Source organism: Aotus nancymaae, unplaced genomic scaffold, assembly GCF_030222135.1.
Source record: "Aotus nancymaae isolate 86718 unplaced genomic scaffold, 86718_ANA_hifiasm-v0.15.2.pri h1tg000040l, whole genome shotgun sequence".
NCBI classification, from domain to species: domain Eukaryota; kingdom Metazoa; phylum Chordata; class Mammalia; order Primates; family Aotidae; genus Aotus; species Aotus nancymaae.
Window position 1 is genome coordinate 2,862,095 of NW_026988454.1, and position 17,851 is coordinate 2,879,945.

The 17,851-nt window shown below is 37.4% G+C and overlaps 1 protein-coding gene across 5 annotated transcripts in view; it reads left to right on the forward strand.

Moving 5' to 3' along the window:
* Positions 1-17,851, forward strand: part of PDE10A (phosphodiesterase 10A) — a 661,629-nt gene that overhangs the window by 579,122 nt on the left and 64,656 nt on the right. For all 5 annotated transcript variants that reach the window (XM_064360475.1, XM_064360473.1, XM_064360474.1 and 2 more), the window contains 2 exons: positions 1,552-1,644; positions 4,264-4,450. In XM_064360475.1, coding sequence (XP_064216545.1) covers positions 1,552-1,644; positions 4,264-4,450 — 280 coding nt within the window. The remainder of the gene's footprint in view (positions 1-1,551; positions 1,645-4,263; positions 4,451-17,851) is intronic.

Consider the following 17,851-nt stretch of genomic DNA (forward strand, 5'->3'; position numbering starts at 1 on the left):
TTGCACAGTCTATCATAAAAGGAAACTACTGTCAAGGAAACTCAGCGTGTGCCCCACCGTGGGGTCCCACCACTCTCTGCCTCTCAGCACTTCCTGTATATTCCATATTCATGTAACTCTGATTTATGGGCACTGTATTGCTACTTGGGCTTTAAAAATTTTTTGTCTATTTGTTATTGGGTTTTTTGTTGTTGTTGCTAGATCTCAGTATAGCAGTCTGGATATAGTCATTTAGATAAGCCATTTCTCTTGCTGAAGATCTGAGTGTTCCCTAACACTGCTGGTATCGATTTAATTTTGAAAATAACGACTTAAAGCCTGTATTTACAAGCATAAGAAAAACACAAGAGAGTGTGAGTTACTGTAACTCTCAGATGACTGGTTAATGGCAGCCATTTACATAAGGATTGCTTCTTAACTATGGTCTTTCACTGACCATAGTTAGCAAACCACAGAGAGCATGAACAGAAGTTGTAGTTCAGACTACTCTCAGACCAGCGCAAACAAGCATAAATTATGAAATGGATTCTGCTACTCTTTGCTCGTGGCAATCTGATTCATTACGTTTATGTTGTTCAAAGCACAAGAAAACCAGGAAAAAAGGCGACCATGAGTTTTATGCAGTGTTTGGTTCACTCTTTGGTGTTTTAAGTAGATTCTCTTTTGAATGAATTGTATTTCGAGTTTTTCTGAAAGTCCTCAGAGGTGAAGCTTTATTTCATTAATGATTATTTCCTATAATGTTGATAATGTAATATGGAAATTATTTTTGAACTATGGAAAATGTAGATATTGTGACTTATAGACATCTTTCCTAATTAAGGAAATTTTGAAATGAGTGCATGTGTAATGATAGTATAGTAATGAGAAAAATATAAGTATGCAATTGTTTTTACAAAGGAAAATTACTGATACTAGATATGAAAAATAGATAATGCTTGTATTTTGATTGTTTTAAATTTTAACAAATTAGGTAAAATGCTACAAGTTGTACATTGTGTTATTTCTGTATAGTACTTGCATTGCAAACACCATTAAATTCAGTTCTGTAAACTGTCTCAAGCTCAGGCATAACCTGTGAGTTTGGTTATATATGTGAAAGAAAGCACAGTGCTAGAGACCAGCATTCCAGTTTTCATTGTGCCACTGGTATCTGATGAATGTTGGCAAATTACTGAAGCCACGTAGGCCTTCGTTCACACTTCACTGAGAATCCACTAAAAAAAATTATGTTTAAGTATCTTGTAAATTATAAGGTACTTCGCAAACGGAAAGGATTATTATTGGTCAGAGCAGGAGGACACTAGTTGATTGTTTGATCTCAATTTGTGAATTCATATTTTAAGGTTCTTGGGTGATTACTGTGTAATGCTTTTCTGCTTTATTTTTACATATTTTATAAGGTGATTTGGAATATGTAAATGTAGAATTAAATGCATGCATTTAAGTAAAACAATGCTTTTAATTAAATATAGATAACAATGGAATATTTTAAATTATTCTGCAGCATCCATATTTTAATTAGCACGTCCTTCTGTTTTACATATGCAGATTTTCAATAGAGAAAGGAATTGCTGGCCAAGTAGCAAGGACAGGGGAAGTCCTGAACATTCCAGATGCCTATGCAGACCCACGCTTTAACAGGTAAGGAATAGCCGATGCCCCCACTGGTTTCTTCTGTAGTGTCCCACTCAGCTGCAGCCTCTTCCCTGGAGCCTGAGTTCTGCATGTCCCAATTTAGTTCTTTCCTCTTAAGTTTTCTTCTTTAAACCAACTCACTATCACTAGTCAGTATATTCAGATATTTATAAAATGATGGATTCTAATCCACTGATATATAACGATATCTAGATACAGGAGTTTAGAATGTTATGAAAACAACTGATAGGCAGAAGTTTTAATTTATAGAGCTACTGTGGGATTTTTGTATTATAGTGTCATGATTTTGTCATGAACATATTCTCCATCAAATAACATGCTCAAAGGCTACAACACATAGTAAGAAATCTGCATACTTTTGAGACGAGTCACCGTTCTGTCCCGCATTAGCTCTTAACTGACCTAGCATAAGTTAGTTAATCTCTCTGAGCCTCAGTTTCCTTATCGTTAAGGTGAGTATGATAATGCCAGTTTTGCTGCTGTTGTTTTAAGATCGCAGATAATATTCATAAAGGATCTGGAAAATTTACCTGACCCAAAGTAACTAAAGAAGCTGCATCTTTTATTGGCTGTTTTTAAAGATGGATATTAGGATAGCTTATAAAGATTTTTTGTTTTGTTTTGACTTTCTTTGGAGAGCTGCAAACCCAATTATATAATTTGATTTTAATAAACCTCTAGAAATAGAAAGTCTCAGGATTGCTGCTATGACTGTTAGAGAGTAATATTTATAGTAGTTTGACAGCAGTGTTTTGTTAATTCCAACACGTTATTTACTTTAAAAGACAAATAATATAAGCAATAGGAAGTTTATTCAGGTATTTGATCAATTGATGTCAAATATACACAACTCATATAAAAACATAGCAATATTCTAGTAACATATATTGTCAATAAATTAAGGGTATACTGAAAGCTTATGTTTTCTAAAAACCCAAACACATCATTTAGTACTTAAAATTTTAAAATATTTGCATATCCTTATGTCCAATCTTTATATAAAAATGTATGAGTCAGACTATTAAAAAAATGAAAATGCAAGCAACTGATTCAGAGAACATATTTGTAAAACATATATCTGGCAAAATACATCTTATATATGAAAACTCTTCCAACATAACAATGAGAAGATAACCCAATTTAATAAAAAGGGCAGATAATTTTAACAGATGCTCCACGAAAGGAGATATACAACTGATCACTAAACACAAGAAAAATGTTCGAAGTGAGGGGAATATAAATGTAATTGACATGAGACCTCACTGTACACCAGCTTGAATGGCTGTGACTTTAAAACATTGGCATTAGCAAAGATTGGCCAGGATGTGGAGAAACGAGCATCCTCATACGTTGTTGGTAGGAACATATTATGGTACAACTGCTTGGGAAAACAGGTTTGCAGTTTCTTGAAAAGTTAAACATACACTTACTGTAGAGTCCACTAATCAGCTCCACTTCTAGATATTACTACAAGAAGAATGAAAACGTGGTGCTACTTGTATGCAAATCTTCAAAGCAGCATTATTCATAATTGCCAAAAGCTGGCTATTAACACATAATACTGTCCATTATTTGGTGAATGAATAAACAAAATATGATACGTCTGTTCAATAGAGATACAACTCAGCAATAAAAAGGACTTAACCACTAATACATGCAACAATGTGGCTGAATCTCAAAAACCATTATGCTAAATGAGAGAAGCCAGGCACTGAAGACTCACATGTAACTACCTACCCATTAGCTCTATCACTGTTTCTATAGAACTCACCCAGTCCTGTTTTCAAAAAAACATTTTATAATGTATGCAAATCCAAATTATATAATTTGATTTTAATGAACCTCTAGAAATGGAAAGTCTCAGGATTGATACTGTGACTGTTGAGAGTGATATTTACAGTAGTTTGACAACAGTGTTTAGTAGATATTGTGACTCATCACAATAGGAGTCAGCAAACTTTTTCTATTAAGGATCAAATGGTGAGTATTTTTGCCTTTACAGGCGCTAAGGTCCTTGTCACAAGTCCATAGCTCAGCCTTGTAGGGTGATGGCAGAATCAGACAATCTATGAATGAATGGTGTGGCTGTGTTCTAATACAACATTATTTATAAAACAAGAGAGGGCTGATTTGGCCCCTGGGTGCAGTTTGCTTACCACTGCTCTAAGCTTTTAAAGTAGAAACTCTGTAAGTTGGTTTAGCAAGTGACATCTCTCATAAACATGACCAACTTCAAAGGATCATGTTATTTTACCAAATTTAATTGTATTTCTCCTCTGAATTCACTTTTTTTTAATCTGTTTACTTAGTAAACAGGCTGCTGGATACTTCAAATGAGAAGCTGAAAGCCCCTTAGAGACTATCCTAGAAAACTCTTTTGGAAACGAAAGAACAAATGGGTTAGAATATTTTTGCAAAGGTTTTAATAAAACACTTTGAAATGTTACTGTCCCTGAATTGGGAAGTTAAAAGTGCCGTTACAGTCATATGTAATAGAAGCATATAAATTGCACAGACTGAGGGGAGATTTATGATTGACTGTGTCGTTTATTTCTTCTGCCTCTGTCTGTCTTTGGTTGCTTTTGGTTCTGTCCCACCCCACAGAGAAGTGGACTTGTACACAGGCTACACCACGCGGAACATCCTGTGCATGCCCATCGTCAGCCGAGGAAGCGTGATCGGTGTTGTGCAAATGGTCAACAAAATAAGTGGCAGTGCCTTCTCTAAAACAGATGAAAACAACTTTAAAATGTTTGCCGTCTTTTGTGCTTTAGCCTTACACTGTGCTAACGTAAGTAGTATTTATTAAATGCCATTTCTTTCCTACTCAATATTAATTTGAAACCTTTTTCATAAAGCAGTTTAAGGGGATTTTTTTTTCATTTATATTTCCTTTACAAACCGGGAAAAGTGAGTGATTCCTGATTGTACGTGTTTTTAAAAATGCCATAAATTGCCCTGGAAGGAAAAAGAACAATCTCCTAATAGTTTGCATTTATTTCAAGATGAGAATTTGTTAAGAATAATGAAGTTGGGGGTGGGGCAAGATGGCCTAATAGGAACAGCTCCGGTCTGCAGCTTCCAGCGAGATCAATGCAGAAGGCAGGTGATTTCTGTATTTCCAACTGAGGTATTTGGCTCATCTCATTGGGACTGGTTAGACAGGGTGTGTAGCCCACAGAAAGCAAGCCAAAACAGGGTAGGGCATCACCTCACATGGGAAGTGCAAGGGTGGGGGAACTCCCTCCCCTAGCCAAGGGAAGCCGTGAGGGACTGTACCATGAGGAACAGTGCATTCCAGCCTAAATGCTCTGCTTTTCCCACCATCTTCTCAACCCACAGACCAGGAGATTCCCTCAGGTACCTACAGCACCAGGGCCCTGGGTTTCAAGCATAAAACTGGGCAGCCCTTTGGGCAGACATTGAGTTAGCTGCAGGAGTTTTTTTGCATACTCCAGTGGCACCTGGAACGCCAGCGAGACAACCACTCACTCCCCTGAAAAGGGGGCTGAAGCTGGGGAGCCAAGTTGTATAGCTCAGCGGATCTAACCCCCATGGAGCCCAGGAAGCTAAGATCCACTGGCCTGAAATTTTCGCTGCCAGCACATCAGTCTGAAGTTGATCTGAGACACTTGAGCTTGGTGTGGGGAGGGACGTCTGCCATCACTGAGGCTTGAGTAGGCAGTTTTCCCCTCACAGTGTAACAAAGATGCAGGGAAGTTAGGACTGGGCAGAGCCCACCACCGTGCCAGAATGCCTCTCTAGGTTCCTCCTTTCTGGGCAGGGTATCTCTGAAAGAAAGGCAGCAGCCTCAGTCAGGGGCTTTTAGATCAAAATCCCATCCCCTGGGACAGAGCGCCTGGGGGAAGGGGCGGCTGTGGGCACAGCTTCGGCAGACTTAAACGTTCCCACCTGCCGGCTCTAAAGAGAACAGCGCAGCACTGGAGCTCAGCTAAGAGACAGACTGCCTCCTCAAGTGGGTCCCTGACCCCTGTGCCTCCAGACTGGGAGAAACTTCCCAGCAGGCTTTGACAGACACCTCTTATAGGAGAGCTCCAGGTGGCATCCTGCAGATCCCCCTCTGGGATGAAGCTTCCAGAGAAAGGAACAGGCAGCAGTGGTTGCTGTTCTGCAGCCTCTGTTGGTGATACCCAGGCAAATGGGGTCTGGAGTGGACCTCCAGCAAACTCCAGCAGGCCTGCAGCAGAGGGGCCTATTAATTAACAGAAAGGAATACCATCAACATCAACAAAAAGGACATCATCCACACAAAAACCCCATCTAAAGGTCACCAACATCAAAGACTAAAGGTATATACATCCACAAAGATGGAGAAAAACCAGTGCAAAAAGGCTGAAAATTCCAAAAACCAGAATGCCTCTCCCCCAAAGGATTGCAACTCCTTGCCACGAACGGAACAAAACTGGACAGAGAATGAGTTTGACGAATTGACAGAAGTAGTTTTCAGAAGGTAGGTAATAACAAACTCGTCCGAGCTAAAGAAGCATATTCTAACCCAATGCAAGGAAGCTAAGCACCTTGAAGAAAGGTTAGAGGAATTGCAAACTAGAATAACCCATTTAGAGAAGAACATAAATGACCTGGTGGAGGTGAAAAACACAGTACAAGAACTTCATGAAGCTTGCACAAGTATCAATGGCCTAATCAATCAAGGGAAGACAGAATATCAGAGACTGAAGATCAACTTAATGAAATAAAACATGAAAACAGGATTAGAGAAAAAGGAATGAAAAGGAGTGAACAAAGCCACCAAAAAATGTGAGACTATGTGAAAAGACTAAGCCTACGTTTGATTGGTGTACCTCAAAGTGACAGGGAGAATGGAACCAAGTTGGAAAACACTCTTCAGGATATTATCCAGGAGAACTTCCCCAACTTAGTAAGACAGGCCAACATTCAAATTCAGGAAATACAGAGAACACCACAGAGATGCTCCTTGAGAAGAGCAAAAAATGTTAAGGGCAACCAGAGAGAAAGGTCAGGTTACCCACAAAGGGAAGCCCATCAGACTAATAGCAGATCTCTCTGCAGAAACCCTGTTACAAGCCAGAGGAGAGTAGGGGCCAATATTCAGCATTCTTAAAGAAAAGAATTTTCAACCCAGAATTTCATATCTGGCCAAACTAAGCTTCATAAGCGAAGGAGAAATAAAATCCTTTACAGACAAGCAAACGCTGAGAGATTTTGTCACCACCAGGCCTGTCTTACACGAGCTCCTGAAGGAAGCACTAAATATGGAAAGGAAAACTGGTACCAGCTACTGGAAAAACATACCAAATTGTAAAGGCCATCCACACTATGAAAAACTGCATCAACTAATGGGCAAAATAACCAGCTAGCATCATAATGACAGGATCAAATTCACACATAATAATATTAATCTTAAAGGTAAATGGGCTAAATGCCCCAATTAAAAGACACAGACTAGCAGATTTGATAAAGAGTCAATATCCATCAGTGTGCTGTATTTAGTAGACCCATGGACCCATGTCACATGCAAAGACACACCTAGGTTCAAAATAAAGGAGTGGAGGAACATTTACCAAGCAAATGGAAAGCAAAAAAATAAATAAATAAAAAGGAGTGGTTGCAATCCTAGTCTGTGATGTGATAAAACAGACATTAAACCAACAAAATTCAAAAAACACAAAGAAGGGTATTACATAATGGTAAAGGGATCAATGCAACAAGAAGAGCTAACTATCCTAAATATATATGCACCCAATATAGGAGCACCCATATTCATAAAGCAAGTTCTTAAAGATCTACAAAAAGACTTAGATTCCCACACAATAATAATGGGAGACTTTAACACCACGCTGTCAATATTAGACAGATCAACAAGACAGAAGATTAACAAGGATGTTCAGGACTTGAACTCAGCTCTAGACCAAGTGGACCTAATAGACATCGACAGAACGCTCCACCCCAAATCAACAGAATGTATGTTATTCTCAGCACCACATCACACATTTCTAAAATTGACCACATAATTGGAAGTAAAACACTCCTCAGCAAATGCATAAGAATCAAAATCATAACAAACAGTCTCTCAGACCACAGTGCAATCAAATTAGAACTCAGGATTTAAAAACTCACTCAGAACCACACAACTACATGGAAAGCAACCTGCTTCTGTATGACTACTGGGCAAATAAAGAAATTAAGGCAGAAATAAATAAGTTCTTTGAAACCAATGAGAACAAAGGCACAATGTACCAGAATCTCTGGGACACAACTAAAACAGTGTTGAAAGAGAAATTTGTAGCACTGAATGCCCACAGGAGAAAGTGGGAAGTATCTGAAATCAACACCGTAACATCACAATTAAAAGAACTAGAGAAGCAAGAGGAAAGAAATTCAGAAGCTAGCAGAAGACAAGAAATAACTAAGATCAGAGCAGAACTGAAGGAGAGAGAGACACGAAAAACCCTTCAAAAAAAAAATCAGTGAATCCAGGAGCTGATTTTTTGAAATGATGAACAAAATAGATCACTAGTCAGACTGATAGAGAAGAAAAGAGAGAAGAACCAAATAGAAACAATAAAAAATGATAAAGGGGATATCACCACCGATCCCAGAGAAATACAAACTACCATCAGAGAATACTATAAACACTTCTACACAAATAAACTAGGAAATCTAGGATAAATCCCCAGACACATACTCCATCCAAGAGTAAACCAGGAAGAATTTGAATCCCTGAATAGACCAATAACAAGTTCTGAAATTGAGGCAGTAATTAGTAACCTACCAACTAAAAAAAAGCCCAGGACCAGAGGGATTCACAGCTGAATTCTAGCAGAGGTAGGTACAAAGAAAAACTGGTACCATTCCTAATGAAACTATTCCAAACAACAGAAAAAGAGGGACTCATCCCTAACTCATTTTATGAGGCCAGCATCATCCTGATACCAAAACCTGGCAGAGGCACAACAACAACAACAAAAATTTTAGGCCAATATTTCTAATGAACTTTGATGCAAAAATCCTTAATAAAATACTGGCAAATTGAATCCAGCAGCACATCAAAAAGCTTATCCACCACGATCAAGTCAGCTTTGTCCCTGGGATGCAAGGATGGTTCAACATTGCAAGTCAATAAATTTAATCCATCGTATAAACAGAACCAATGACAAAAATCACTTGATTATCTCAATAGATGCAGAAAAGGCCTTTGATACTATTCAGCACCCCTTCATGCTAAAAACTCTCAATAAACTAGGTATTGATGGAATGTATCTCAAAGTAATAAGAGCTATTTATGACAAACCCACAACCAATATAATACTAATGGGCAAAAGCTGGATGCATTCCCTTTGAAAACTGGCTCAAGACACTCTCACCACTCCTATTCAACATATTATTGGAAGTTCTGGCCAGGGCAGTCAGGCAAGAGAAAGAAATAAAACATATTCAAATAGGAAGAAAGGAAGTCAAATTTTCTCTGTTTGCAGAGGACATGATTGTATATTTAGAAAACCCCATCATCTCAGCTTCACATCTCCTTAAAGTGATAAGCAACTTCTGCAAAGTCTCAGGATACAAAATCAACGTGCAAAAATCACAAGCATTCCTATACACCAATAATAGACAGAGAGCCAAATCATGAGTGAACTCCCACTCACAATTGCTACAAAGAGAATAAAATACCCAGGAATACAACTTAGAATGAATGTGAAGTACCTCTTCAAGGAGAACTACAAACCACTGCTCAAGGAAATAAAAGAGGACACAAACAAACGAAAAAACATTCCATGGTCATGGATAGAAAGAATCAATATTGTGAAAATGGCCATACTGCCCAAAGTAATTTATAGATTCAATGCTATTCCATGAAGCTACCAATGACTTTCTTCACAGAATTAGAGAACACTACTTTAAATTTCATATGGAACCAAAAAAGATCCTGTAGAGCCAAGATAATCCTAAGCAAAGAGAACAAAGCTGAAGACATTGTGCTACTAGCTGTATGCAGAAAACTGAAACTGGACCCCTTCCTTACACCTTATACAAAAACCAACTCAAGATGGATTAAAGACAAGACCTAAAACCGTAAAAACTCTAGAAGAAAACCTAGGCAATACCATTCAGGACATAAACATGGACAAAGACTTCATGACTAAAACACTAAAAGCAATTGCAACAATAGTCAAAATTGACAAATGGGATCTAATCAAACTAAAGAGCTTCTGCACAGCAAAAGAAGCTATCATCAGATTGAACAGGCAACCTACAGAATGGGAGAAAAATTTTACAATCTATCCATCTGACAAAGGGCTGATATCCAGAATCTACAAAGAACTTAAACAAATTTACAGGAAAAAAACACCATCAAAGAGTGGGCAAAGGATATGAACAGACACTTCTCGAAAGAAGACATTTATTCAGCCAAGAAACATTTTAGAGAAAGCTCATTATCACTGGTTATTAGAGAAACGCAAATCAAAATCACAGTGAGATACCATCTCACGCCAGTTAGAATGGCCATCATTAAAAAGTCAGGAAAGTACAGATGCTGGAGAGAATGTGGAGAAATAGGAACACTTTTACACTGTTGATGGGAGTGTAAATTAGTTCAACCATTGTGGAAGACAGTGGGGCAATTCCTCAGGTTCTAGAACCACAAGTAGCATTTGACCTAGCAATCCCATTACTGGGTATATACCCAAGGGATTATAAATCATTCTCCTATAAAAACATGCACACGTATATTTATTGCAGCACTGTTCACAATAGCAGAGACTTGGAACCAACCCAAATGCCCATCAAAGATAGACTGGATGAAGAAAATGTGGCACCTATACACCACGGAATACTATGCAGCCATAAAAATGTATGAGTTCATGTCCTTTGCAGGGACATGGATGAAGCTGGAAACCATGATTCTCAGCAAACTGACACAAGAACAGAAAACCAAACACTGCATGTTCTCACCCATAAGTGGAAGATAAACAATGAGAACACATGGACACAGGGAGGGGAACATCACACAGAGGGGCATGTAGGAAGGTGGGTGGCTGGGGAGGGACAGCATTAGGAGAAATATCTAATCTAGATGATGGGTTGATGGATGCAGCAAACAACCATGGCCTGTATATACCTACGTAACAAACCTGCACGTTCTGCACATATAGCCCATGACTTAAAGTATAATTAAAAAAAGAAAAATGAAGTTAATGTAAAGGTAAAATGTCAAAGCATTAGGCTTATATTTAATGATATCTACTGAAATGAATAAAGAAGATGCTACCTAAACCTTGACTGTTTGTCAAATGCATTGCATTTGAGATACTCACATGAAAATACAGTCATAGCTCATGTTTTGACACCTACTAGGAAAGTTCTGTTTGTGACAAAAATTGAGGCACCAGGTTGTCCATGTCAGATGCATTCTAGGTGTTAACTCATTAGTCCTCAGGAAAAGTTGTACCATGTTCACTGAAGAGTTAAACGAAGTTCAATGTGGATTGTCAAGTCTCACTTTAAAATTGTGGAATTCACTGTCTTTCTTTTACATTATTATATTTTAAATGAATTGAACATTTAGTATTCTGTAACCTCTAGTAATCCTTTAATGATATTACTAGAATTTTGAAGTTTGGGAAAATTTTAGTATGGTAACCTTTTCATACAGCTAAATCAACATAAATGGGAGTTGCCCCTTAATCCATTAGAGAAATTGCTTTTTTGGGAGGAGGACTGGATTCCATAGGAGTAACCATGTAACTGATAGGAACAGCTGAGGCATAACTAGGGACAAACATTGTGAAAACTTACATTCTGGTGACTGAGGGTAACTGTTTTAAAATCAGTTTGTGCTGTTTAGTGAGATTACTTGTCCTCTCCTCTCACATTCCTGGTGCCCTTTTGGGGGACAGTTACTGTCACACAGATCCTCAGAAATAAACTAGGAATGCTGTCCAACACTTTTGCTTCAAACATTTTTAGTATCTATGTATCTAATAAATAACGTTGACAGCTTATGCTTGTCTTATTTAGTTTAAAAGTCACAAAGATTGTAATTTCTAGTTTATTCTGCGTATTAACTGTTTCATCATTTTTAAATGGAACCAGTGGAATTTAAGTATTAGAGAAGCTTGATACATATTATAATATATTAAAAAACACCATAGCAAAGTCTTAGGATGGGAAAATTTACCATTATGTTTCCTCTCTGAATATGTATTTGTTATCCAACAAAAGTTGAATATATATTATTTATTAATTACTCAAAGATAGTCTTCTAAAAATGTATAATAAGTGTTAAAAATTCATTTTGGATTATGGTGGTATTATATATTATCAGTATATATGTGATCAAAATGACATAGCTATTATAACATTTTGATAAATATCAAAAAGTAAAAAGCAAAAATATTATTGAAAACTTTTTTCTTAGATACCTATGGCTTATATAGTTAATAATAGTTGCTATAGTTGTTCATGAATTTTTCTTATTGTTAGAATGAAACTAGATTTAGCATAATTTTTTTATACTTTTGATTCTGAAATAATTTCAGACAAAAGCAAAAGTTGTAAAAATAATGCAAAGTGTTCTTTTATCCTTTTATCCGTATTTCCCAAATGTTAATATGTTTGCGGTTTTTGCTTTGATATACTTTGTCTCTTTCTCTCTTACATAGATGCTATCTTTCTCAGATCTGTATGAGTATGTTTCAGACATAATGTCTCATAACTCCTAAATGGTTCAGTTTGTATTTTCTAAAAACAAGGACATTATCTTGTTTTCCACTGCATAATTTAAAAATCAAGAAATTAACACTGGTACGGTATTAACTTGCTCGGTCTACTGTATAAACATCACAGACTGGGTGGCTTAGACAACAGGAAATTATTTTCTCCCAGTTTTGGAGGCTGAAGGTATGTTTCTCCTGGAGCCTCTTTCCTAGGTTCGCAGATGCCCGCCTTCTCACTGTGTCGTCACACGGTTTCTGCTGTCTCAGTGCACATGCCTGTGTCCTAGGCTCTTCTTAGGAAGACAGTAGTCAGATTAGGACCCACACTTGAAATCTCCTTTTACCTTAGTTATCTCTTTAAAGGCCCTATTTCTAAATACAGCCGCATTCTAAGGTACTCGGGGTTAGGCTTTAATACATGAATTTTAATGGGACCACAATCTAACCTATCACAAGTACTGTACTGTTACCTACTCTGCAGGCCTCTCTAGTCTCCTTTCATCTGGAACTATTCCTTGGTGCTGTCTGTCATGACCTGGGTGTTTTTAGAGTGTGTACACCTGTTGTTTTGCAGGATATTTCTTAATTTGGAGCTGTCTGGTGTTTCCTCATGATTATATTAAGGTCATAGTTGTGGCATGAGTTCAAGTGTGGATGTGTCCTCGGTGCATCCTGTTAGCAGGCATGTGCTTCATCACCGGGCCTGTCAACCTTCTGCACTTGGAAGGTCATGTCTGCAGGTTTCTCCATGGAAACTTTTCCAGCCACTTTCTCACTGACTTCTTTAGAAGAGAGTTTATACATAAACTTCTATGTCCATTCATTCTCTCTGTTTCTTTCTCTCTCAGATACCTGTTGATACCTCCAGTCTAATATCACAGAATGCCTTTTAGCCAACTCATTTTCATCTTCGTGACTTTTTTTTTGTGACAGTGAGAAATTTGGCACTCACTATTCAGCATCAATCTTGTTCCAACTTGTCCCTCTTATTTTTAAGGAAGCTGTAAGAATTGCTTCCATTAATAAAGTTTTATTATCACAGTTTCTCTCAATTCTACCTGAGCTAATATGCCAAAAAGTACTGATAATTCTGACACCAATAAATATTTTAATGAGCTATCAGTTGAGAATTTACTGAAGTTCACCTTTAATATTTCAGGAAAGCTTCAGAAACCTTTATTAGCCTTCATTAACCTTTATTAATACCAGTATTTTATATTGCCCTTTGTATTACAGCAGTTTGATAACAAGACTGTTTCAAAATGGGATTGGGAAAAAGTCATTTTTAGTAAGAATATGGGTGAAAGTTAAGAATATGGAAATTGATCATCTGAAAATCTATTCATTTGTCCCTGTATCTTTTGAAATATTGTTGTGTACTTCCAAGAATACATAAATTAAGAACTAGACTAGCAGGTTCTAATGCTTTTCTAAGTCACTAATTGTGGTATCATAATATCTGGATTCAATCACAATTAAACCACACAGAAGAAAAAAAAACACCTCTGAAAAGTTGTGAATAAGTTAATAGGCATTCCATTTTTACATTGATTAGTTAATTATTTAGGGCAAAATTGATAAAATAACTGGCATTAGTTGATGCTGGAAATGATTGTAACTTTTCTCAACACTTCAGACCCATCACAACAATGCTGTTCTCCAGCAGTGGCGGGTAGTGTGTGCAGCAGCAGTCCTGTTGAGGTGAATAGTCACCTCACTGGACCAAAGCTGGTTACCTTTTCTTTTTTTCCTTCTTGAGATGGAGTTTCTCTCGTTATCACCCAGACTGGTATGTAGTGGTGCCATCTCAACTCACTGCAACCTCTGCCTCCCAGGTTCAAGCAATTCCCTTGCCTCTGCCTTCCAAGTAACTGGGATTACAGGCATGCACTCCCTAACTTTTGTATTTTTAATAGAGACAGGGTTTCACCACGTTGGCCACCTGTTCTCAAACTCCTGACCTCAGGTGATCCACCCACCTGGGCCTCCCAAAGTGCTGGGATTACAGATGTGAGCTATCTCACCCACCCACAGCTGGTTACCTTTAAGATATACATTGAAAATATATGCAGTGTAGCTGTAAGCCCTCTGTGGCATTTGTTACCATTTTTAACTGTAGTATATCTTTCTCCTTACTAATGCTTATAAAAAATATATTATTTTTGAAGGTTTTTCCAACTTGAAAAGAATAGGAGATTTGAGTCCACAGCTTCATAGTGACTCCCTCCCCCTGCTTCTCCCTGGCCTTCCAGTCATATGAAGACTGGTAGCTGTGTTTATTTCAAAACTTTGTTCCAATTCAGAAAGACCAGTTCACATGTCTTCTTTAAATTGATATGTTTTGCCTTGATAAAGAAAGCATCCATCTAAATAAAAAAAAAGAAAAGAAAATAGCTTCATATTTATGCTAGTTTCAATAAGATAACATCTGATTTCTTAGGAGTAAGATCCCTAGAACTTTACCTACTTGAAGAGGTTGATGCCATGAACTACTGCTAATGGACCAAGACCTAAATTCTGGTCATCACTCTGGCACTGACAGGCTTGCTGTTCTTGAGCAATTTTGCTTTGATGTTTTGAGCATTTTTTCCCCAAGCATCATATGACAATTAGGAAAAGTACGCTATATTATGTGTTGTCACAAACACCCAATCACATCTGTGGGTTCCCTACCTGTCCCTGGATGTTATAATTTCTAGAGAACATACATTAGTAACGATCAAGATCATAAATATGAAAAATCTTTGTGCAGCATGAAGTGCTTTTTAATTGTTGACCGTTACTGTCATTTTAATTGTGTTGATCTTTGGGAAATTCAAAATATTTCTGCTCTTGAACACATTATTATGTCCTTAAAAGAAGCATGTCTTGTACATGAAAATTGCTTCTGATAGTGAAGATGATAATGTAATGGCATATTTTATTGTGGTCTTCTTTGATTCTGAGCCTATCTAGGAAGCAGGGCATATAGGCCATATTAACACTAATTATGTCTTTATTATTATTTATTTCATCTTTTGAAATATTTGATTCCATTCCTTTTATTGAATGAAAGGGAAATGTTTCTGATTGGCAACATCTTCATTTATTGAGCTAACATGTACTTGGAAGAACTAGCAACAGAAAACATCTTTTAAATCTGAGTCAATTAATTTACTCATATATACTATGATTTTAAAGAAACAGTTTACTATGCCTCAGAAAAGCTAACAGGACGGTATGTCAGTTACATCTTTTGCCTAGAAAAGTAAATCTTTTAAAACAGATTAGCTCTGTACATTTTGGTTAGAAAGACATTTAACAGGAACGTGGCATGAAAAAAATTTACTATTAAAATGAAACCAGTTGGTTAGGGACAGATTTGTTAAGTGGTTCAACCTTTATTCATTCCAGAATTCAGCCACCGAGTACTGCATATCTTTCTCATACCAGATGGTGGATATAAAGATGATTATGATAAGAACAACTTTTATTTGATATAAGGCTTTATTGTGTGACAGGCATTGTTCTAGACACTTTACATACGAAATCTCTCACAACAATCCCGTGAGTGTGGTTGTTGTCTCAATGTTTTATAAGAAAAAAGTAGATGTATAGAGTTTAAATAATTACCCCAAGGGCACATAGCAAGTATGTGATAGAGCCGGGGTTTGGATGCATGCAGACTGGTCCCTGTGCTTGCTAAGTATATTGCTTTCTCTCTGACATTGTTCTTTCAGAACTAAGGTTGCTGATAGGGAAGACAAATATATAAGTGTTTTTACATGTTATATATAAAATACGGATTAGGTGGTACTTAGTAGGGCTTATTAGGGTTCTCCAGAGAAACAGAACCAACAGGGTACATATATAGATGAATAGACACATGAGAGGGGGTTTAGGAGGGAAATTGGCTCACCTGATTATGGAAGCTAAGAAGTCTCACAATAGGCCATCTGCAAGCTGGAGAACCAGGAAAGCCAGTAGCATGGCTCAGTCCAAGTCTGAAAGACTCACAACTAGGGAAGCCGATGGTGTAACCCTGAGTCTGAGGCCAAAGGCTTGAGAAGCTGGGTTGCAGCTGGTGCAAGTTCGACTCCAAAGTCCAGAGAACCTGGAGATCTGATGTTCAAGGGCAGGGTAGGTGTCCCAGCTTTAGAACAGAAAGAGAATTTGCCTTTCCTCTGGCTTTCTGTTCTATCTGGGTCCTCAACCAGTTGCATGGTGCCCTACCACATTGGGTCAGGGCAGATCTTCCCTACTCAGTGCACTGATTCCAATGCTAGCCTCCCAGAAACGTCCTCACTGAAACACCCAGAAACCATGTTATCCAGGCATCCTCCAACCCAGTCAATTTGACACCTAGAATTAACCATCACAGATGGTAAGCTTAATTTTGTCAGAAATGAGGGGGAAAAGTTCAGAAAAGAAATGCCTTCATAGATAAAGTAGTATAGATGGTAGAGCAAAAATAGGGTTAATAAAAGAGTTTGGGATAGATTAAGAGAAAGTTTAACACTTGGGACATACTTACAAGGAGAATTATGTAAATTAAATATGTAATTATAGATGATGAACTGGCTATTGCTTAAGAGTATTGTATATTCCCAACAAAATTTTCTAAGAAATATCAAAACTACATCTAATAGCAATGCATTGAGTCACAAAGTTATCTCCTGAAATTCAACCATCTCCTGTTAGAAGTGACATGATCACACACACACACACACACACCCTTTTCCCCATCTTGAATTTGAATACTCTTAGATACTAATGAATAACAATTCTTAAACTGAATTTTTGGGGTTCCATGAAAATAAAAGTTTAATACTTCTCCAAGTCTGCAAGTTTATAGATAACTAATTTCAGCTGAATTCAATCATTTTTCCTCCTTTTGGTTATAATGCTACAAAATTTGTAACTGACATGCACATTTATTCATTCCATCCATAAGCATTATCACTGTTAGATGCTAGGTACAGATTAAGAATTAATGAACCCTGAATCCTAGGTGGTTTCATGTCCTATGTTTATATGTACATTTTAAATATTCCTTGGCGCTGAATACAGGACAATTTTCCACTTTTTTAGTTGACCTTAAAGGCATCATTTCCAAAAGTGCCAGCTCTGCAGTAGATGCAGCTCTGCTTCAGCTATGACACTAGGCACTCCACCCTTCCAGATCATTCCTTCCATACTTTTTGAGTTCTCAATGTGTGCATAGTATCTTTCAAAACTTAAAATCAAGCAGACGTGCATTTTACAACCTGCTCCATCACTTTCCAGCGTTCTGACCTTGGGCTAGTTAGCTTACGTGTTCTTGAGCCTTAGTTTCCACGGGGTTATCCTTAGGACAAAATGAGATACGAGAATGCATTCTTAGTACAATATATAGTCCATAGTAGATATTCTATGTTACATCCTTTGGTTTCACACTATTTAGTCATTATATTTTATGAATTATCATTGCAGCCAATTTTATAAAATTTCAG